This window comes from Bubalus kerabau, chromosome 13 (genome assembly GCF_029407905.1).
Source record: "Bubalus kerabau isolate K-KA32 ecotype Philippines breed swamp buffalo chromosome 13, PCC_UOA_SB_1v2, whole genome shotgun sequence".
In the NCBI taxonomy this organism is placed as follows: Eukaryota; Metazoa; Chordata; class Mammalia; order Artiodactyla; family Bovidae; genus Bubalus; species Bubalus kerabau.
The window spans coordinates 18,657,971-18,680,357 of NC_073636.1; the positions used below are offsets into that span (position 1 = coordinate 18,657,971).

Genomic DNA, 22,387 nt, shown 5'->3' on the forward strand with positions numbered 1-22,387 from the left:
CATTTCAACATTGAAGTTTTGGATTTTGACTGTCTCAGCTAAAAACATTTTTTGAGCATGTGTGTTGTTTGTAACATTGTTTGCTGGGGGAAATCTTTACTCTTAAGCAGTCTTTACTAAGCCTAATTGTTTTATCCCTGAACTTCTTAAAATATGGTTTTGTATTTCTTACTTTTAGATGCCAACACTATTTGTGGAGTCGGTTTTAGAAGTACATGGTAAATTTGTTCAACTTATCAACACTGTTTTGAATGGTGATCAGCACTTTATGAGTGCGTTGGATAAGGTAACTTTTCAATACATGTATCTTTATCTATATATAATTCTCCTAATTTAATCATTATTCTTTAAGTAGTTTCAGAAATAGGGCTACTAATTATGAGATTTCTAATCTGTACATGAAGATTAACCTTAACCAACTTCATAGTGAAAGTCAGAAGTATGTAACTTATAATTTTTAAGTAAATAACTAAATTATTAAATTGAGTGCTTGGATTATATGGGAATTGAATTTCCCATGATTTTTCTGTAAAAGGAGACTTGTTAATATACTAGTACATTCTGAAAATTATGTGTATAATTTTAGTATTATTTAGTGCTCTTTTTTCCTTTGAATAGAATACTTAGGCTATATTGAAAAATACTTGAAAGAAAAATAAATATATTTTACAAACTTGAATTTAAATTTGCTTACATGTTTTTTGTAAGATTTTTTAAAATATAGTTTTATTTTGTCAGTGTTCAGATATTAGAAATAAGTTTTAAAGAGCATCTTTCAGTAGGAACAGGATACATATAATCATTATATAATTGTCACGAGGGATACAAGGATAGGAGTTTACTCTGTATTATATATGAAAAGAAATATTAACAAACTACCACCAAAATGCCATGTTTTGTGTCAGGTAGTAATTTTTGGATGTACCAATTATAGCATATATTAAGCCAACTATATTTTTACTCTATTCAGTTCAGTTCAGTCGCTCAGCCGTGTCCGACTCTTTGCGACCCCATGAACCACAGCACGCCAGGCCTCCCTGTCCATCGCCAACTCCCGGAGTTTACCCAAACTCATGTCCATTGAGTCAGTGATACCATCTAACCATCTCATCCTCTATCATCACCTTCTCCTCCTGTCCTCAGTCTTTCGCAGCATCAGGGTCCTTTCCAATGAGTTAGCTCTTTGCATCAGGTGGCCAAAATATTGGCGTTTCAGATTCAACATCACTTCTTCTGACGAACACCCAGGACTTATCTCCTTTAGGATGGACTGGTTGGATCTCCTTGCAGTCCAAGGGACTCTCCAGAGTCTTCTCCAACACCACAGCTCAAAAGCATCAATTCTTCGGCGCTCAGCTTTCTTCACAGTCCAACTCTCACATCCATACATGACTATTGGAAGAACCATAGCCTTGACTAGATGGACCTTTGTTGACAAAGTAATGTTTCTGCTTTTTAATATGCTCTCTGGGTTGGTCATAACTTTCCTTCCAAGGAGTAAGCGTCTTTTAATTTCATGGCTGCAATCACCATCTGCAGTGATTTTGGAGCCCAAAAAAGTAAAGTCAGCCACTGTTTCCACTATTTCCCCATCTATTTGTCATGAAGTGATGGGACCAGATGTCATGATCTTCGTTTTCTGAATGTTGAGCTTTAAGCCAACTTTTTTACTCTCCTCTTTCACTTTCATAAAGAGGCTTTTGAGTTCCTCTTCACTTTCTGCCATAAGGGTGGTGTCATCTGCATATCTGAGGTTATTGATATTTCTCCCTGCAATCTTGATTCCAGCTTGTGCTTCTTCCAGCCCAGTGTTTCTCATGATGTACTCTGCATAGAAGTTAAATAAGCAGGGTGACAATATACAGCCTTGATGTACTCCTTTTCCTCTTTGGAACCAGTCTGTTGTTCCATCTCCAGTTTTAACTGTTGCTTCCTGACCTGTATACAGATTTCTTAGGAGGCAGGTCAGGTGGTTTGGTAGTTCCATCTTTTTCAGAATTTTCCACAGTTTATTGTGATCCATAGAGTCAAAGGCTTTGGCATAATCAATAAAGCAGAAATAGATGTCTTCCCAGAGCTCTCTTGCCTTTTTGTTGATCCAGCGGATGTTGGCAATTTGATCTCTGGTTCCTCTGCCTTTTCTAAAACCAGCTTGAACATCTGGAAGTTAACGTTTCACGTATTGCTGAAGCCTGGCTTGGAGAATTTTGAGCATTACTTTACTAGCGTGTGAGATGAGTGCAATTGTGCGGTAGTTAGAGCATTCTTTGGCATTGCCTTTCTTTGGGACTGGAATGAAAACTGACCTTTTCCAGTCCTGTGGCCACTGCTGAGTTTTCCAAATTTGCTGACATATTGAGTGCAGCACTTTCACAGCATCATCTTTTAGAATTTGAAATAGTTCAACTGGAATTCCATCACCTCCACTAGCTTTGTTCATAGTGATGCTTTCTAAGGCCCACTTGACTTCACATTCCAGGATGTCTGGCTCCAGGTGAGTGATCACACCATCATGATTATCTGGGTCATAAAGATCTTTTTTGTACAGTTCTTCTGTGTATTCTTTCTACCTCTTAATATCTTTTGCTTCTGTTAGGTCCATACCATTTCTGTCCTTTATCGAGCCCATCTTTGCATGAAATGTTCCCTTGGTATCTCTGATTTTCTTGGATTGATCTCTAGGCTTTCCCATTCTATTGTTTTCCTCTGTTTCTTTGCATTGATTGCTGAGGACGGCTTGCTTATCTCCTTGCTATTCTTTGGAACTCTGCATTCAAATAGGTATATCTTTCCTTTTCTCCTTTGCTTTTCACTTCTCTTCTCACAACTATTTGTAAGGCCTCCTCAGACAGCCATTTTGCTTTTTTGCATTTCTTTTTCTTGAGGATGGTCTTGATCTCTGTCTCCTATACAATGTCACGAACCTCCGTCCATAGTTCATCAGGCACTCTATCAGATCTAGTCCTTTAAATCTATTTCTCACTTCCACTGTATAATCATAAGGGATTTGATTTAGGTCATACCTGAATGGTCTATTGGTTTTCCCCACTTTTCTTTAATTTTAGTCTGAATATGGCAATAAGGAGTTCATGATCTGAGCCACAGTCAGCTTCTGGTCTTGTTTTTGCTGACTGTATAGAGCTTCTCCATCTTTGGCTGCAAAGAATATAATCAATCTGATTTCGGTGTTGGCCATTTGGTGATGTCCATGTGTAGAGTCTTCTCTTGTGTTGTTGGAAGAGGGTGTTTGCTATGACCAGAGCGTTCTCTTGGCAAAACTGCATTAGCTTTTGCCCTGCTTCATTCTGTACTCCATGGCCAAATTTGCTTGTTACCCCAGGTGTTTCTTGACTTCTTACTTTTGCATTCCTGTCCCCTATAATGAAAAGGACATCTTTTTTGGGTGTTAGTTCTAAAAGGTCTTGTACCCTGTTGCTGGCGACTAATTCCTGTTCTGTCTTCCATTTAGGCCCTTACATCAGTTGTAAATTACAGAGAACCCAAGTCTGTTTGCAAAGCACCTGAATTGGTAAGTTTGATGGTTGCATAAATGTAATCTTATGAAAAATTGTCATTAGAGAATGCAAACTGAGATGAATGTCAGATTTTTTTTGGTAGCATTTTTTAAAAAAATTAATGAAATTAATTATTAAAAATAGAAACTGATCAACATTGTATATAATTTGGCATTTGTATAAGGGATGCAGTAGGTCATCTCTGTAGCCTTTTCTTAAAAAATAATTGAAGGAGAAAATATTCCATCTTACAAACTTTGGGTTGGAAAGGATGACTGCTTTAAAATAATTTGTATCGCATTTCATAGAAGTTTAATTTTATCTTCAACTCTAAAGGGGGAATTTGATGACAAATGAAAACCTTTAAAGGAAGCTTGCTTATAAGGTTGTTGTACGATTTTTAATAAGCATTTTTTAATGTCAATGACATTACTGCTCAAAACTCACCTAAGTGTTGCATCAAAACCTAGTTACTTATATCAGTGCTCCATCGGATCATTCAGTGTTGATTAGATTTTACTTGTTTATAGTTTTTTTAAAAAATTCACCCAATGACATGTATTTTAAGTTTTAGTGCATAATTTCAAAACATAAGCTTGAGGATGACAAAAACCCATGATCCTGTTTTGCGTTGTTACCATGGTGCCTCCTTTGAGAAGGACCCTTTGTAAGAGTTACTGTTGATTTCTATTTGAGCTCGCTAAGTACTGTGACAACTTGCTGAAGAAATCAGCAAAGGGGATGACAGAGAATGAAGTAGAGGACAAGCTCACGAGCTTTATCACTGTCTTCAAATATATCGATGATAAAGATGTTTTTCAAAAGGTAATTTTTGAGTCTGAAAGTTTTATGTGTCAGCTTTGATTAATCTTTGAACTTTAAATCAGAAAGGAAATAATCTTTTAATCTTTTTTAATGTAGTTCTACGCAAGAATGTTGGCGAAGCGTTTAATTCATGGGTTATCTATGTCTATGGATTCTGAAGAAGCCATGATCAATAAATTAAAGGTACTGTAGGACTTTGATACGATGTCCTAGAAGTTATTTCACTAGCACACAGAGATGGTCATTTTCACAGTATGAGTAATAACAGGAAATAATTCATTAGCAGTTGACTGGTTAAATGTAAAGTGTAGTTTCATGTTCGCACATGCAAATGCTGTATTAAAGGACAGAGTCTCTCTATATGTTGATATAGAATCATCTACAAGATATGATTTGTATTACTTAGAAACGAGCATACCTAAAATATTCCTTTAAGTACAGGTTTTGTGGAGGGCATTTGAATTTCAGTTCACTTTTATGTGATTTTAGTTTATACAATGATGAGATAAGCAGTTGCTGATTCATATTTATCCTGAGTTATTCAATAGTTGATAGTTTTCCTGTATAGCAGACATTGAATATGCAGTCCTTTTCAAAGATACCAACAATAACTTTTAATTTTTAAAGATAATGTTAACAAAGCTTTTTATATCCCAAGATTAGAGATCCAGATTTTTTGACCTGATGATCACAGAGTTTGGAATAATTTCAAAGAAATAGATTTCTTCATTATTCAGCTGATAGTATTAAAAATCTGCCTCAGTGTCCTCCTTGTAACATTAACTACTGGCTCATATATTCCCAGTTACCTTTCATGTGTATTCAGTACTATCTGTAAACCTTATAAGGTATCTTACAGTAATGAAGCAGTTTTTAGTGTTGAAATGACATACAGATTTATAGAAAAGTTGTTGTTTTAAATGGAAATTTGTTATTTCATGAATACTTGTTTTCATTCACTTATTTAATCTATGTTAAAAAAAAAGAAAGGAATTTTTGAAATATTTAGAATAGCTGCTTTGCGTGATGAATAATGTAGGCCTTCGGTGTGAGTGTACAGGCCGGACCTTTGACCAGACACATAGCAGTAGCACAACATTCTTAATAATCAGTATGGTTATTATTTTTGTTTTTAAATCTTTAAAACTTTCTTCTACAGCAAGCCTGTGGTTATGAATTTACCAGCAAGCTACATCGGATGTATACAGATATGAGTGTCAGTGCAGATCTCAACAATAAATTCAACAATTTTATCAAAAATCAGGACACAGTAATAGATTTGGGAATTAGTTTTCAAATATATGTTCTACAGGTAGGTATTTTATTGTGGACATTTACTAATCATTTCTGATACAGAGGACTGATTAATAGATGGATGCCTGATTGCCTTTCTTTCAGTCAGAGGGTTATAGCTTCTGAAGTTACATGTTACATTGTTATGGAATGAACTGTGCCCTGATAGTCATGCTGATGGGTTTTATCAGCATTTGAAGGGAGGAGAAAAAGTTGTTTTAGTTGCTTGTGGTGGTGGTGTTAGTTGGTTTATCGTGACCAGCTCTAAAGATCCCATGGACTGTAGTCTGCCAATGTCCAAGGGATTTCCCAGGCAGGAATACTGGAGTGAGTTGGCATGTCTTCTCCCGGGGATCTTTCCGACCCAGGGATCAAACTCGAGTCTCCTCCTGCATTGCAGGCAGATTCTTTACTGCTGAGTTACCAAGGATTCCCATTGTAGTCGCTTGCATCATTTTATAAACATTCACTTCCAAGTGAGAGGTGTATCTATTTAACAGTTTTACTCTTCTCCTTTTAGGCTGGTGCATGGCCTCTTACTCAGGCTCCCTCATCAACATTTGCAATTCCCCAGGAATTGGAAAAAAGTGTACAGATGGTAAGTGGACAGAAGATATATTGGAAGACCTAAGGAATTTTAATAATTGTCTTCATGTTATATCACTTTAAATATTTCTTCAAAGTCTTAAGGGCTCATGTGATGTAAAAATATAGTCACAAGTTATGATTATTCTGCCTTGTAGGAAGAATGGAAATGATAATAGTTTCTAGTTAACGCTAAACTGAAACAACTTGATGGTGTTGGTTCTTTGTCAGAACGTGTCTCTCACTCTTAGTAAATCGATTATCTGTCACGAGTAATTCTAAATTACAACAATGTTGATGTTAGAAGAAAGTTTTAGAATCCAGGACTGAAAGCAGTCCTTTTCTAATTTTTCATTTGAATGTGGAGCCGTTTTTATAATTCATTTATCCTTTATAATGGTTATTTTTGTTTCTGGGCTATAATTTGTGTAAATATATAGTAAATGGGAAATATTCTAGAAAAAAAAATGGATTGAAGATGGAAAATACAAGTAAACATGGTCTTAAAATGTGACTGAATAGAAACCTGAGAATTCTAACCTAGAGCGTTTTCAGAGACTGTGGAGACTCCATTGTCGGCAGCTGTTGAGCTATAATTCATATACCATATGGCTTAGTCGTTCCATAAGGCTGCTGTAACAAAATACCGCAGCTTAGGTGGCTTATAAACAACAGATTGATTTCTCATGGTTCCCGAGGCTGGAAGTTCGAGGCCAGGATGACAGCATGGTGGGGCAAAGGCCCACGAAGGTGACAGACTATGACCTCACGTGGGAGCAGGAGCTGGGGAGCTCTGTGGGATTTAATGCCTTAGATGAGGGGATCTAAGCACCTCCCAAAGGCCCTACCTTCAAAAACCATCACATTGGGCATCAGGATTTCAACATACAAATTTGGGGAGACACATTCAGGCCACAGCACTATACAATTCATGTAACATGGACACTTTCAGTGGTTTTCAGTATATTCACAGTATGTTCATCAGCACCATTAATTTTAGAACATTTTAATTGTTTAATTACCCTGAAAGAAACCCCCTACCCATTAGCAGTCACTCTTCACCTTCACCAGCTCCCTGCCCGCTCCCCAGCCCTAGGCAGTCTGCTTTCTTTCTCTGTAGATTTACCTGTTCTGGACATCTGTTGTAGTGCTATGTCATACATGGTCTTTTGTGACTGCCTTCATTCACTTTGCAGAATGTCGCGGTTTATCCATGTTTTAGCCTATGCCAAATACTGCCAAATAATGTTCCATTGTATGGAGTCATCACATTTTATTTACTCATCCAACATCAGTTGATGGGCATTTGAGCTGTTTTGATCTTTTGGGTGTATAAGTCATGCTACTCTGAACATTCATGTACAAATTTTTGAATGGATGGACATGTTTCCATTTCTCTTCCAACTGACCCTTTTTGATTCTCTTAACTCACCAAACAAGCCTTCTTATTTCTTGATTGGATGGAAGTTTAGGTAGCTTTTTTTTTCTAGCAAAATCTTTATTATCCTTTTCATTAACTTTTTATTTTATGTTGGAGTATAGCTGACTAAATACACCTGCAATGCAGGAGACCCTGGTTCAATTCGTAGGTTGGGAAGATCCACTGGAGAAGGGATCGGCTACTCACTCCAGTATTCTTGGGCTTTCCTTGTGGCTCAGCTGGTAAAGAATCTGACTGCAATGCAGGAGACCTGCATTCTATTCCAGGAAAAGAAAAAGGCTACCCACTCCAGTATTCTGGCCTGGAGAATACGTGGACTATATAGACCATGGGGTCACAAAGAGTTGGACATGACCGAGCAACTTTCAGTTTCACTGCCAACTAGCAATCTTGTGATAATTTCACCTTCATAGCCGATTAACAATCTTGTGATAGTTTCAGGTAAACAGTGAAGGTGACTCAGTCATACGTATACATGTATCCAAAAGGCTTTCATTATCTTCCAGTAGTCTTTTATTTGGGCAGTAACTTGAGGTTGTGAACCTCAAGGTATGCATATGTTATTTAAAATGAAAATGGAGAGAGTTGCCTGGAAACATATACAGTACTATATATAAAACCGGTAGCCAGTGGGAATTTGCTCTATGACTTAGGGAGCTCAGACCAGTGCCCTGGAGGAGTGGGATGGGTGAGAGGTGGGAGGGGGTTCCAGAGGGAGGGGACATATTTATACTTACAGCTGATTCATGTTGATATATGGCAGAAACCAACACAATATTGTAAAGCAATTATCCTTCAGTTAAAAATGAATAAATAAAAATAAATTGAAAATGATACTTCATTACACTGTTTCCTAGAGAAGTTCACAATGTGCCGTTTGAATCTTTGAATTATGTATGTTTTTGTTTCTTTCAAAATAAGGATTATAAATCAAATAACAGTGTAAGCTTTGGGATCATAAATCCTGGTTTTACATGTTCTGTCATTTACTGTGCTCTGTGACTCAGGGCAAATAACTTTCTAATTTTCTGTTAACTGATGATACTAATACTCAGAGTGCTGATATGAAGATCAAGTGAGATGTGTAAAGTAAGTACTCAGTAAACGATAGCTGATAGTAGTTAATGCTAACACAGATGGTAGTGGTAACAGCAGGCTAGCATAATATGAACAGTCAGGTATATTTTAAAATACCATGCATAAGGTAGACTTAGAAGACTGACCAGCCCCTCACCTTTAACAGTCTTAAAACTTATTTCTTCTTAAGAGCCTACTTTGCCAATTGAAATTAAAGGAGAAGTTGGGGGCAGAAATAGTAATAGTTTCCTCGTAACTTTGTCATTCTTTTCTTTCTCCTTGAAATAATTATTTTCCAGTACTTATTGGAGTACTGGAATAAACCCCTTAAACTTTGTTTATTAACATATGACCACCCCTAGGTTCCAGTGTCCTTATTTACAAACAAAAAGCGGGTTTCTTTCTAACTGTAAAATCTTGCTTTCAAGTAAATTGTTTTCTCCATTTGAACTTTCTTTCAGTACCAGTAGAGGGAGTTTGTCCTTTTTTTTTTTCCTGCTGCTGCTGCTGCTAAGTCGCTTCAGTCGTGTCCGACTCTGTGCGACCCCATAGACTGCAGCCCACCAGGCTTCCCTGTCCCTGGAATTCTCCAGGCAAGAACACTGGAGTGGGTTGCCATTTCCTTCTCCAATGCATGAAAGTGAAAGTGAAGTTGCTCAGTCGTGTCCGACTCTAGCGACCCCATGGGCTGCAGCCTACCAGGCTCCTCCGTCCATGGGATTTTCTAGGCAAAGTACTGGAGTGGGGTGCCATTGCCTTCTCCGGGCTAGTAAGTCCAATTTTAGTATCATTTTCTCACTGTAGATTATGTACTAGCTCTTTAAAAAGAACTCTCTACTTTTTGGACTGATGTTCCACATTCAGTCAGAGGGAGGAATTTTTTTAATGTCAAAGCTATGTTACTAGAATGTTTAATTTTCCACAGTAGTATCAACAAAAGGATACAGAGTCAAGACTGATGCTTTGCTTGTATTAGTGTTTTACTGTATGTGGAAGTTAAATCATGGTAGTCACTTTTGGAGTAACTGTTGACACTAGTCAACCGGTCCCTTCAACAAGGGTATATGTTATAAGAGACTAGAGATGAAGGTATGATTTTATTGTTTATATTTTCATATTGAAATGTGCACAGTAATGTTTTTCGCTTAGTGCTTTATCTGCTTCCCTGGTAGCTCAGCTGGTAAAGAATCCACCTGCAATGCAGGAGACCCCGGTTCGATTCCTAGGTCAGGAAGATCTGCTGGAGAAGGGATAGGTTACCCACTCCAGTATTCTTGGGCTTCCCTTGTGGCTCAGTTGATAAAGAATCTACCTTCAATGCGGGAGACCTGGGTTCGATCCCTGGGTTGGGAAGATCCCCTGGTAAAGGGAGCAACTACCCAGTTCAGTATTCTGGCCTGGAGAACTCTGGAGAGAGGGAGGAGCCCGCAGGCTACAGTCCATGGGATCACAAGGAGTTTGACATGACTGAGCAACTTTCACTTGTATTTATAAAGTTCAAATTGATATCATTCAAAACAGTAATTTCTGAATTTATGCAAAAAGTCAGATTTGCAGGACTGTGGTTTGGCCGTGAAAACCACAGACTGAGTTGTAAGTGAAAAGGGCTGGTCTGATATTTGCATAATCTTTATTAGGAGCTTTAATGTATTTTGCATTTTCTTATCTATAAAATGAGTAAATATACTCTGTGGGCTCTAATGTCTTTTTCTAACATGAATTTTCTTTTTGCTTTTTTAGTGTAGTGATAGCCAAGTAAGTTAGGTTGTCGTAGCCGAAAATAATTTGATTCCTTTTTTCTTTTTTACAGTTTGAATTATTTTACAGCCAGCATTTCAGTGGAAGGAAACTTACATGGTTACACTATCTTTGTACAGGTAAAATGCATTTAATTATATCTAGTTTAATGAAATTGACCTGATAATTATTATGTTAAAATTTTGGACAGAGATTTCTTAGAGCCTAATTATAGTTGTCTGTTTTTTTTTTTCTTTTCTAATTATAGTTTTTAACCTTTTCTTCTTCATCTACCTTTCTGGTTACCCTTAAAGCAACAATAAAGAAGTTCACATGCAGCATTTTTAATAGTGTGCTGCTGATAAAGAATTTCTGAATTTTATAATGGTTTCCTACATTTCTGTAACAAACCACTTTTTATAGATATTTGGAATTTTATTTAGAAACCCAGACTTGATGAGTCAGATACTCTTAAAAAACCTGTTCTTTCTAGATATGCCAGACATCCTCAGAAAGTTCATTAATTATTACAGCACCACAAGGAGACCTAACCATTTGATTTTTTTTGTGGTACTGTAGTGAACTACTGTAGAAAATGCTTTTTCCAGAATGTCCCAATTAACTTCCAGTACTTCCCAGTTTTAGAAAAGTTTAATCAAAATCTAATCATTTCCTTAGCTTCTTCCTGGAACAGTGGGGTCGACTTATTGGAAAGTAGAATTAATATTTTGGGTGGTGAGAGCTTATATGTAATATTGCTCTGAGCTGCCTGAAGATGTGAGCCAAAGCAAACACTCAGAATTTTGTCTACTTTTGCTAAAGCTATGCTTTGAAAAGTGCATTGAATCAACTTTCAGTTTGTATAAGAAGGAAAGGATATCCATGTATGTTAATGTCTCTTAGGAGTGATACAGGAAAATCTGATTAGTTGCCATACCTTTGTCAGGAAATTGACTGGAGAAATTTCTGGTGTCTCGGTGGTAAAAGAATCCACCTGCCAATGCAGAATATGCAGATTGATTCCTGGGTTGGAAAGAGAAACATAAGTACCATTTATTTGATTACTTTATATTTGAAATACGATGTCTCATTATGTTAGTAATGCATATTAGTACATAATAAATAAGCATAATGCGGGAGACCCGGGTTCGATCCCTGGGTTGGGGGGTTGGGAAGATCCCCTTGGAGAAGGAAATGGCAACCCACTCCAGTACTCTTGCCTGGAGAATCCCATGGATGGAGGAGCCTGGGGGGCTATAGTCCATGGGGTCACAGAGAGTCGGACACAACTGAGCAACCTCACTTTCACCTTCACTTTCAATACATATTTATACAAGTGTATCTTTAGTGAACAAGCTGAGCATTTTAATTTTTCAGTTGTTTGTGAAATAGATGTTTGCTGATATTCTTAGTATGTGGTCACTTAGTAGTTGACCTTTAGTTTTATACCTGTTTTGAGTTTTTATATTCTCATTTAGTAAATTGGTTTTAGGGAACAATACATTGCTGGACCAGTGTTTTAATGTACTTGAATTAAAGTTACTTTTACTTTCCCTAAATATCTATCTTGGGGAGTTTAAACTCTCTTTGCAGTTACCTCAGCAGTAATCAGTCCATCTCTTCAAGTAGTTTTAATGAGGAACTTAACTTTTTGGTGTTTGGAAACTGGTGTATTAAGATATTGGTGAGAATATCTCTTCGGGGGTCCTGATCGCTCCTGGCTGGAGCATCTACTGATGATCATGGCTTGAATCGGGTATCTTACTCCTGGTTGCAGATCGATGACACTCTGTCATGCACTCAGCAGTTTAGCAGCTGACATTGTTCTGTAAGGAAAAACTTTCCGCTAGAGACTAGATTGCTGATAGGTAACGAGGGAGAAACTCAGATGAAAGTGTTTTGAGAGTTCTGCCTACTCTTTATTCTGGCAGCTGTTAATATCACTTGAATTATGGTTGGCTAATTTTTCAAGTATGTATGTATCAGAATGTTTTATTCTAGTTTGGAGTCTCTTCGAGTTTCTCAGCCTATTCTAAAGGTTAAATGACCTCTTTGTCATTCTCCTTTCCTGTTTACCCAGCAGTAATTAAGTGAATCATCCAGATTTCGGGTTTTCTTCCCTGCCACACATGCTCCTCACCCTTTCCCCAGTCTTTTCGGCTCTGAGAGGAGTAACAAGAGAATGGTGCTGGAAGAACTGAGGAGAAGTCCATGTACCCCTGATACTAATAATGTGTGGAAAATAGCAAGAAAACTAACAAGTTTTCATTTTTTCTCTAAGAGTTGCAGAGTGGATTTGATATCAGTGAATACTTTGAGCCCTTAATTGCGTTGTCTCCTGATGCTCTCTGCGTTCTTGGGCCAGAGACTCACTCTGTTTCCAGACCCTTGGCAGTACGTTGCAGCATCTTTGACAGCTGGGTGATGGTCCTAGCTTAATCATCTAGATGCTTGAGGCATTATTTTATACTTTGTTTCTGGGATATGATCGAGCAGTCATTGCACAAATGGTCTAATGCCATTTATGCAGTTTATATTTTTGCCTCTCACATTTCCTAAACTTTAATGTTGAGATGAAGCTCTTAAAATGCTCTTTATACTAATTGTTAGTAGGACAATCCTAATGGTAATATGCTTAAACTCTATGTGAATTGGATATTCCCATTAATTATTAAAACCTCCTTTTGTGGAAATTCAGAGATTAGAATTTTTTTTTTCCTCTAGGTGTTCAGATAATTTTGAAAAACATTTCTGAGTGTTAGTTTTTTTTTTTTTTTTTAAAGTTGAGGCAAAGTACAAGTTAGAATAAGCATATCTGTCTGGTGATAGTAAGTTGGAGAACTGACTTATTGCCTGTAAATTTTTTAATTATATAATGAATGAAATATATATTATTAAATAATAAAAGAAGCACAAAATCTTGACCAGAGTTGCTAATTGTCACCAACAGAGCCTTTGGGGTAAGTTCATGTAAAATTCAACTTTCTTGAGTTAAAATGTAGAACCCAAAAACCAGATCTCATACTGATTAAGTTTATAAGTCAGTAAAAGTCAAATAATGTAGGATGTGTATGTGCGTGTAAGAGAAAGAGAAATGCAGTCACTAAACCCCAACTTTGTGCTTTAGGAAGAGATACTTTGACTTGTAGTAACCGTTTCTTACGTTACCAGTGCATATCTGTTTGACAGCAGTGTTGGCTACAAGCTCTTCGGTGAGCTCACCCACCACCCCCGTGCCCCCAGATGGATAGAACTGTAGTTGACCGAAGCCTGATGTGTTTTTACAGCTCTCAGGGTAGTGTAGGGTCTAGAACATTTTTATTCCATCAACTGTTTCAACAAACTTGTTCAGTTGTGTCTGGCTCTTTGTGACCACATGGCCTGTGGTCCATGAAATTCTCCAGGCCAGAATACTGGAGTAAGTAGCCTTTCCCTTCTCCAGGGGATCTTCCCAACCCAGGGATCGAACCCAGGTCTCCCACATTGCAGGCAGATTCTTTACCAGCTGAGCCACAAGGGAAGCCATATGGCAGAAAGCAAAGAAGAACTAAAGAGCCTCTTGTTGAAAGTGAAAGAGGAGAGTGAAAAAGTTGGCTTAAAACTCAACATTCAGAAAACTAAGATCATGGCATCTGGTCCCATCACTTCATAGCAAATAGATGGGGAAACAATGGAAATAGTAAGAGACTTTATTTTGGGGGGCTCCAAAATCACTGCAGATGCAGCCATGAAATTAAAAGACGCTTGCTCCTTGGAAGAAAAGCTATGACTAACCTAGACAGCATATTCAAAAGCAGAGACATTACTTTGCCAACAAAGGTCCGTCTAGTCAAAGCTATGGTTTTTCCAGTAGTCACGTTTGGATGTGAGAGTCAGACTATAAAGAAAGCTGCTTTTGAACTGTGGTGTTGGAGAAGACTCTTGAGAGTCTCTTGGACTGCAAGGAGATCCAACCAGTCCATCCTAAAGGAAATCAGTCCTGAATATTCATTGGAATGACTGATGCTGAAGCTGAAACTCCAGTACTTTGGCCACCTGATGCGAAGAACTGACTCATTGGAAAAGATCCTGATGCTGGGAAAGATTGAGGGCAGGAGGAGAAGGGGATAACAGAGGATGAGATGGTTGGATGGTATCACCGACTTAATGGACATGAGTTTGAGTAAGCCCCGGGAGTTGGTGATGGACAAAGAGGCCTGGCGTGCTGCAGTCCATGGGGTCGCAAAGAGTCAGACACAGTTCAGAGCAACTGAACGGAACTGATTTCAACAAAATAATGAATCTACCTATTTGTCTCTCCTCATATTTGTGTTTGTTTCTAGAAGATTACTGGGGAGAAAAACTTAATTTATGAGACAAAATAACATTGTTATAGTTTAGCAGAAATTATGCTTTAGCCAGAGCTGCAATAGAGGTGTCCTCATAGTCATGAACCTTCCCTGGGGTAAACCAGATAGACACACAGGAGGCAGTTGCTGGTAGCAGACTGTCTTCTCTTTTTGTCTGTTTCTCTTCCACCTCTACTTTTTACTGTTTTTTCTGCCCAGGTCTTAACTTTCCTATTAACTATTTGATAGCTTAACTGTGATTATATTAGATACCCCAGACTAATATCCCTCCACTCAATTCTCCCTCCCCCCCCATCCCCTCAGCAAACAAATGCTACATTGCTAGCAGGAATAACTTTTCAATAATTAAGTTCTTGGTTCACTCTTTCAAGAGAAAATATTGGAAATAATTATTTATCAGGTAATTTTGGAATGCTTCTTTGAGTGATCAGCTTATTGTCACAATTTTATCTTAATTATAGGTGAAGTTAAAATGAACTATTTGGGCAAACCATACGTAGCTATGGTTACAACATACCAAATGGCAGTTCTTCTTGCCTTCAACAACAGTGAAACCGTCAGCTATAAAGAGCTTCAAGACAGCACTCAGATGAATGAAAAGGAACTGACGAAAACAATCAAATCATTACTCGATGTGAAAATGATTAACCATGATTCAGAAAAGGTATGGGGTAATACTTTAAGAAATTTAAGTATTATAAACATTAAAGCTTCATGGGACCTTTGCAGTCTTAAAAGTAAGGTTATAATCGTTAATGCCCTTTGTACTTTGTAGCGCTTGAAAGCCGCGTTACTTCAGGCTCTTTCAGTGTCTCAGAGAAGGCTCTGTCAGTTGGTACTCAAGTGCCCTTTGTTCAATTTTATTTGAAAATTATTTAAGAGTTGGCATCAGAAGGATTCTGCTTAATTGAGGTTTTAAAACTGTAGTCTGTCATAAACTTTTCTGGGCTCTTCTGTGTGTTTAGTTACTGTTTGATTAAATGGTTCTGTGATAGGAAATGACAGCTTATTGATGTCTATTCTGTGCGTATTTACAATGTGTAACTCCCGTCTCATGCTGTCACTCTCACATTTAATTTAGAGTCCTAAACTCCAGGATTCAACTCAGCCCCATATAGTTTTAGTGTCTGTCATGGGACTAGCAAGCTGGTAGTACATTTCTTTTTTTCTTTGTAACTTTTTTCCCCTAGTAACATGTTTTTGTTTTCATAGTATCTCATAGATATTTGAATAGTTAAAAAAGCAACAGATGTGGGTTCAATCTCCTGTTTGAGATTATCGTGCCTGTAAGGAAAACTTCTTGCAAATGATGTTGTGTTTTTATTCTACTTCATGGCCTACACCAGTTCATCTTGCTAAAGATGACTTTTGCAGCCTCTGAATGGCATGCATGCTGTAATTCAAATCAAGCTTTTCTTCATTTTGAGAAATGAATAATTTTTCTGACTTCAGAAACTTAGCAGAATATTGAATTAATATTAAAGTTTTAATTAAAAAGCTTTTAAGCTTAAAATTTAAGTTTAAATTTTTAAGCTTAATTAAAATGCTTAAAAAGGTAAGTATTTTTCTAAACGTATTATATATTTTTGCTGCTCAGTAATGTACAAAATAAATATTGATAGGTTGTATGCACATTAAATGGGAAATACAAAGCTGTCATTTCTTTAATAGACTTTTTGTGGTTATTACTGAGGAAGTGCCATCTGCCAAGTGCTCCATGGTCCTGCTGGTGGAGAAATTCCAGTGTATGACAAAAGTGGCTTTTTTAAGCTCAGTAGAGCTTAAGAGCTAAAGATTGGCTTAACAACTTCCACTTGAGAAAAGACCACTGGCTTCTGGCAGAGTGGATAAAATGAGCATTAGGGGGTAATGTCAGAATTGCACTCGGTGGTAGGGAAGTGAGCTTGTGTGCCATTGAAACCAGCTGGCTTCTATCACTGGTTATTTTTAATTGGTATTTTGTTATTGTAATAGTATTCAAAAAATTTTGGTTAATTTGGTTTTTCAAAATGTAATGGAAAAATTACAAGCCTTGGTATTTAATAAAAATTAAAATGTTAAAATACTGCTAAACAGTTGGGCCAGAGAAAGTTTTGCTGAATCTAAGCTGATTAAAATTCTATCAAGTATAAAATTAGGAAAGAATTGTTTTCTCTTTCATGATTTGACAAAAGATGATTATTTTCTCTTAAATAATATTTATAATAGATTATGAGAGTTCAGTGTGTTTTGCTTGGTCATTATTTAACTTCATGGCATGTTATTTGCAGCAATTGTTATTTGATGATTTTATTTTTATAAGTGTAAATGAATTATTTTTAATTATAGGAAGACATTGATGTAGAATCTTCATTTTCATTAAATATGAACTTTAGCAGTAAAAGAACAAAATTTAAAATTACTACGTCAATGCAGAAAGACACACCACAGGTAAGTGCTTTCTGATGTCATTTCTTTTGTAAATATTTAAGCATTGGACTTTACAAGCAGTAACATTGAGACCAATGCAGAATTTTGCACATCAAAATTAGGATACATCTTCTCTGGTTTATTCTTTCCATTGACTGACCTCACAAACAGTATTTTAGATTTTAAAAACAGTAGTATAATCTTCGGAGAAGGCAATGGCACCCCACTCCAGTACTCTTGCCTGGAAAATCCCATGGACGGAGGAGCCTGGTAGGCTTCAGGCCTTGATATCGCTAAGAGTCGGACACGACTGAGCAACTTCACTTTCACTTTTAGCTTTCATGCATTGGAGAAGGAATTGGCAACCCACTCCAGTATTTTTGACTGGAGAATCCCAGGGACAGAGGAACCTAGTGGGCTGCCGTCTATGGGGTCGCACAGAGTCGGACACGACTGAAGTGGCTTAGCAGTATAATCTTAGGGAAAAGGTGTCATAGTTTAGTCATATTTGCCCTTTTGTTTTTTCTCCCAGTTTTATTGAGATATAATTGCCATACATCACAGTATAAGTTTAAGCTGTACAGCATAATGACTTGATTTACATACATCATGAGATGATGATCACAGTTGGTTTAGTGAATATTGATCATCTCATATAGAGACAAAATTAAAGAGGTAGGAAAAAAACTTCCTTGTGATGAGAACTCAGGATTTACTGTCTTAACCACTTACATGTATAACACACAGCAGCATTAATTATATTTTTCATGTTGTACATTACATCTCTAATACTCATTTTATAATTGGGAGTCTGTACCTTCTAACTGCCTTCATCCAATTTTCCTCCCCTCTCCCACCAACCCCTGCCTCTGGTAACACCAAATATGATCTCTTTTTCAATGAGTGTGTTTGTTTTTGAAGTATAATTGATGCTACGTTAGTTCCTGTTACACAACATAGTGATTTAGATCACCATGAGAAGCCTAGTTACAATATATCACCATACAAAGTTACCACATAAATTTCCCCACACTGCACCTTTCATTCCCAAGACTCATTTATTTTACTGCTGGAAGTTTATACCTCTTCATCTCCCTCACTGATTTTTCTCTTTCCCCCATCCCCCTTCCAACCACCTGTTGATTCTTTGTATCTGTAACTCTGTTTTGCTATGTTTGCTCTTTTTTTTTTTTTTTTTTTAGATTTTACATATACATGAAACCATGGAGACATGTCTTTCTCTGTCTAACTTATTTCACTCAGCATAATATTCTCTAGGTCCATCTGTGTTGTCACAAATGGCAAAATTTTATTTATTCTTTTTTTATGACTGAGTAATGTACCATTGTGTGTGTATACACCACATCTTTTTTATCCATTCTTCTATTGATGGGCACTTGGATTGCTTCCATATCTTTGCTGTTGTAAGTAATGCTGCAATGAACATAGTCATATTTGCTTTTAAGTTTTATTAAAATGTATGGATTCGTTTTGTATTCTTTTCTACCTTGAAGAAATTTCTACCTTGAAGAATAATGTAATCTCTCATATTTTTCATTCATAAAATAAGGGAAAGTTTTGCAACACATTTCTTTCAAAGAAAAACTGTTGAAAATGCCTTCAGACTTCCCTGTGCAAATAAACTGCATGGAGAGCATATTAATACTCAAACTGTGATGAGCTCGTAGGTCTGGAGTAGAGTCTGACCTGGGGTGAGCCAGTGTGCACCGTGAACATCCGCTGTTGACGTGGTGGTTCTTCTCAGGCAGCCTGTTCATATCACTGGGGATTTCCTTATTGCTTCCCATGTGCCACCCTGACCTTGGGCTTGAGGCAGGCTGTGAAGGTATCAGATATGTCAGGCTCCTCTGGGAACTTAACTCCCCTCCAAGGTCAAATGTTAATCAGTTGCTATTCAGTTTGACCCCTAAAATGGTCAAGATCTCATGCCTATAGGCAATGGTGATAGCATGTGCTATTGTATTTTATCTGCTGTGAGATCCCTGTTAATGTGGCACTGCCTGCTTCTGTGCCTTCCCGCCATTGTCTTCCCTTGACCTCCACGGAGAGAGGCCCTTCTGGCCCAGCCTTCCTGGCTTCTCTGCTTGAGTCAAATGGAGCCCTTCTCAGCTCTTGCCCTTGAAGCCTGATCCAGTATCCACTTGGAGCCAGTTGCTAAAGTCTGCAAGCTTTGTGGTATAAGTGTTTACTCACTCATAGGTCCATGGTCTTGAGACTTATTACTCTCAATAAGTAACTTACGAGTTCAGTGTCGTAAGGAAGAAATGCATTACTGAAGTAATGTGTCACTTAAGTTCTACTTTCTTGACTATTTACACTGAGTACAATGTACAGTAGTGTTCATTTTTTTGAAAATAGCCTCCCCACTTTAACTTGAGAAATTATATATAACTTATAGGTATTCTGTTGATAATGGTTATGTTATATTGGGCACATAATTGTATAGTTTGATTCTCAGTATTGATTGGAGATTTATTTAAACTCACAAATAAAAGGAGTTAAAAACAAGTGCAGTGACTGAGGGTCTCCTTTGCTTTTTATGGGCTTCATAAAACAGGAAATGGAGCAGACGAGAAGTGCTGTAGACGAAGACCGGAAAATGTACCTCCAGGCTGCTATAGTTCGTATCATGAAAGCGAGAAAAGTACTGCGGCATAACGCCCTTATTCAAGAGGTAAAAGGGGAAAGTCCTGAAGACTTCTTGGCAAAGGGTATTAGAATTAGGCATGTTTCTTTGTGAAGATGATACAGAAACCTGTGACTCCTGTATAGCATAAAGAAATGCTTTTTGTTTCTGAAAGAGAACAGTGCTCATAAATCCAGTATTAAATTCACGTTTAGATTTAGAGGTCTGAGCCCCGTGTCCATTTATTGAAGGAGGTCGCCCATATCCACCACTCACTCATTCCTTGAATTCGCGCGTCTCCCGTTTGGTGGAGCACTGTGCTGGTCGCCGTGGGGTGCACTCCAGCTCAGGACATGGCTTCTGCTCTTTGGGAGTTCAGTGTCGTAAGGAAGAAATGCATTACTGAAGTAATGTGTCAGTAAATATAAAATTACACTAATGTGCCACAAAGAAAAGAGATATGGTACAATGAGAGTGTACACAGGTCTTGACTCAGGCGGTGTTAGGGAAAGCTTTCTTGAGCAGGTGTTCCTTCAGCTAAGAGCCAGAAGTTGCGGAGGGATTAAATGGAAGCTTGAGGGCGTGTATGAATAAATTAATTAGTTTGTGATTTGATTTAGTATGTTATTTAGGTTTGGCTGTATCTGTGCCCTTCACCATTTAAATTCCTTCACAGCCTCAACGTTAAGACTATTCCCACAGTTTGCATGAAAAGGTATTTTTGTGCATTGCATCAGAGTTGAACGAAGTGCTCCTGGTGAGAAGAGCATTTTTATCATCCGCCTCTCTCCCACAGGTGATTAGCCAGTCAAGAGCTCGGTTTAACCCTAGTATCAGCATGATTAAGAAGTGTATTGAAGTCCTGATAGACAAACAGTACATCGAACGCAGCCAGGCGTCCGCAGATGAGTACAGCTACGTCGCGTGACGCGGCGCTCCGCCAGCGTCGGTGTGGAAGGTCGTTGCCATCCGCGTCCGGTGTGTCCTCGTGGGAGAAGGCAGGCCTGTGCCTCCATAATTTGGTCATTTGGCAGCCCCTGTTTCTCTGCTGTTTACAACATCACCAGTGCCACGTCATGAGCGTCAGAGAAGATGCCTAGAGATATTTCAAGCTCATGTCATTATGACATTTCTTAAAACTTTATTAAAAAAAAGAATGAGTGAAGTATTGCTGAAATGTGGAAATCTGGCTGGGTACCATGCTTTTTCTCCCCTTCACGTTTGCAGTTGATGTGTTTTTTTTTTTTTTTTTTTTTAATGTATCTTAAAGGACATAAGATTAAAAAAAAAAAAAAACCTAAATATTGTAATATGACAGATAACCTAATAATTGTATCTACATTAAAATGACAAACATGATATTGCTGCTTGTCAAATAAAAAAATAAAGAAATAGAATGCCTTTTTTATGTGGATGGAGTATCACAATGCTCAGAAATGTCCGTGAGTCCTCGTGTTCCTGTTTAAATCCTACATGAAAACGTCTCGGTTGTTGTTTCTGAACGCCTTCAGCGTAAAGGATGCGTTCAGCATAAGTGATGCTTTCTTTTATGGATTAGAACTACATTGGATGTGAGCCTTGTGAGGAGTGAGGCTGTGATTCTGTTCGAGTTTCTGGTGGTGTCCTGCTGCAGCGCAGAACCGTGAGCGAGGGGACTGCGGGGACCCCGCGTCTGGCTCAGGAAGTGCCGTCATTCCTAGGCTGTGTTACTCCTGTCTCCGCGGTGCATCAGTTCTAATGAGGTCTGACGCCCCTCTGCTCCTTCCCTCCCCCTTCTTCGGGGTCAGAGGTCATCCTGCAGTACCAGTGTCTGCCTGTGCGTCCCCCCCCACCCCTGCCTGCCTGTTACTCTCCACCTCCTTCCACTTTAACACTAGATTCACTCCTACGTCACAGATGCTCTTAGCAATGCATAACCTAAATACTTTTTTTTTCTGTATAGTGCATTATACCAGGTGCCGCTTTTATAGACATGAAAGTGCATTATTTTGTTTATGTGTATCAACAGCAGTATTAGAATGCTCTGGTTTATTTCCATATTTATTATCTACCCTTCCTCCACCACTACACACACATTTTTTCTTAAAAGCTGATATTTTAAAGCATGTCCTTCGTGGATCATTTCACTTGCAATACTTCAGTCACAGAAAAGGCCAGTAGGAAAACACGACCACAGTTACTTTACTACACTTAATAAATAAACAATAATTACTTAATATCATCCCATATATGACTTGTATTCCAGTTTCTCTTATTGTTGCCAAAGTGGCTTTTTCACTTTTTTTGTTTGATGGTACTTTTTCTAACTCATGTCTCTTAAGTGTTTTAAAAACAAAATCTGCTGAGCTTTTAATGACTCCTCTACTGCATTTCTCATTTTCCCTTTTATCCCCTAGAGAGGAAATATTGGCAAATCATACAATATTGTACATCCACTGTCAAAAAACAAACCTTTGTTTCGATAACTTGTTGATAAAGTTTTCCAAATTGATTCCTTTTTTCTTAAATA

At 37.8% G+C, this 22,387-nt stretch overlaps 1 protein-coding gene across 10 annotated transcripts in view; it reads left to right on the plus strand.

Moving 5' to 3' along the window:
• The window catches only part of CUL2 (cullin 2), a 71,570-nt gene extending 50,284 nt beyond the window's left edge, over positions 1-21,286 (plus strand). For all 10 annotated transcript variants that reach the window (XM_055543691.1, XM_055543692.1, XM_055543686.1 and 7 more), the window contains 11 exons: positions 179-286; positions 3,470-3,529; positions 4,212-4,340; positions 4,437-4,523; positions 5,500-5,652; positions 6,154-6,231; positions 10,547-10,613; positions 15,284-15,486; positions 17,151-17,252; positions 19,810-19,926; positions 20,675-21,286. In XM_055543691.1, coding sequence (XP_055399666.1) covers positions 179-286; positions 3,470-3,529; positions 4,212-4,340; positions 4,437-4,523; positions 5,500-5,652; positions 6,154-6,231; positions 10,547-10,613; positions 15,284-15,486; positions 17,151-17,252; positions 19,810-19,926; positions 20,675-20,806 — 1,236 coding nt within the window. In that variant the 3' untranslated portion in view covers positions 20,807-21,286. The remainder of the gene's footprint in view (positions 1-178; positions 287-3,469; positions 3,530-4,211; positions 4,341-4,436; positions 4,524-5,499; positions 5,653-6,153; positions 6,232-10,546; positions 10,614-15,283; positions 15,487-17,150; positions 17,253-19,809; positions 19,927-20,674) is intronic.
• The last annotated feature ends 1,101 nt before the right edge of the window (positions 21,287-22,387 follow it).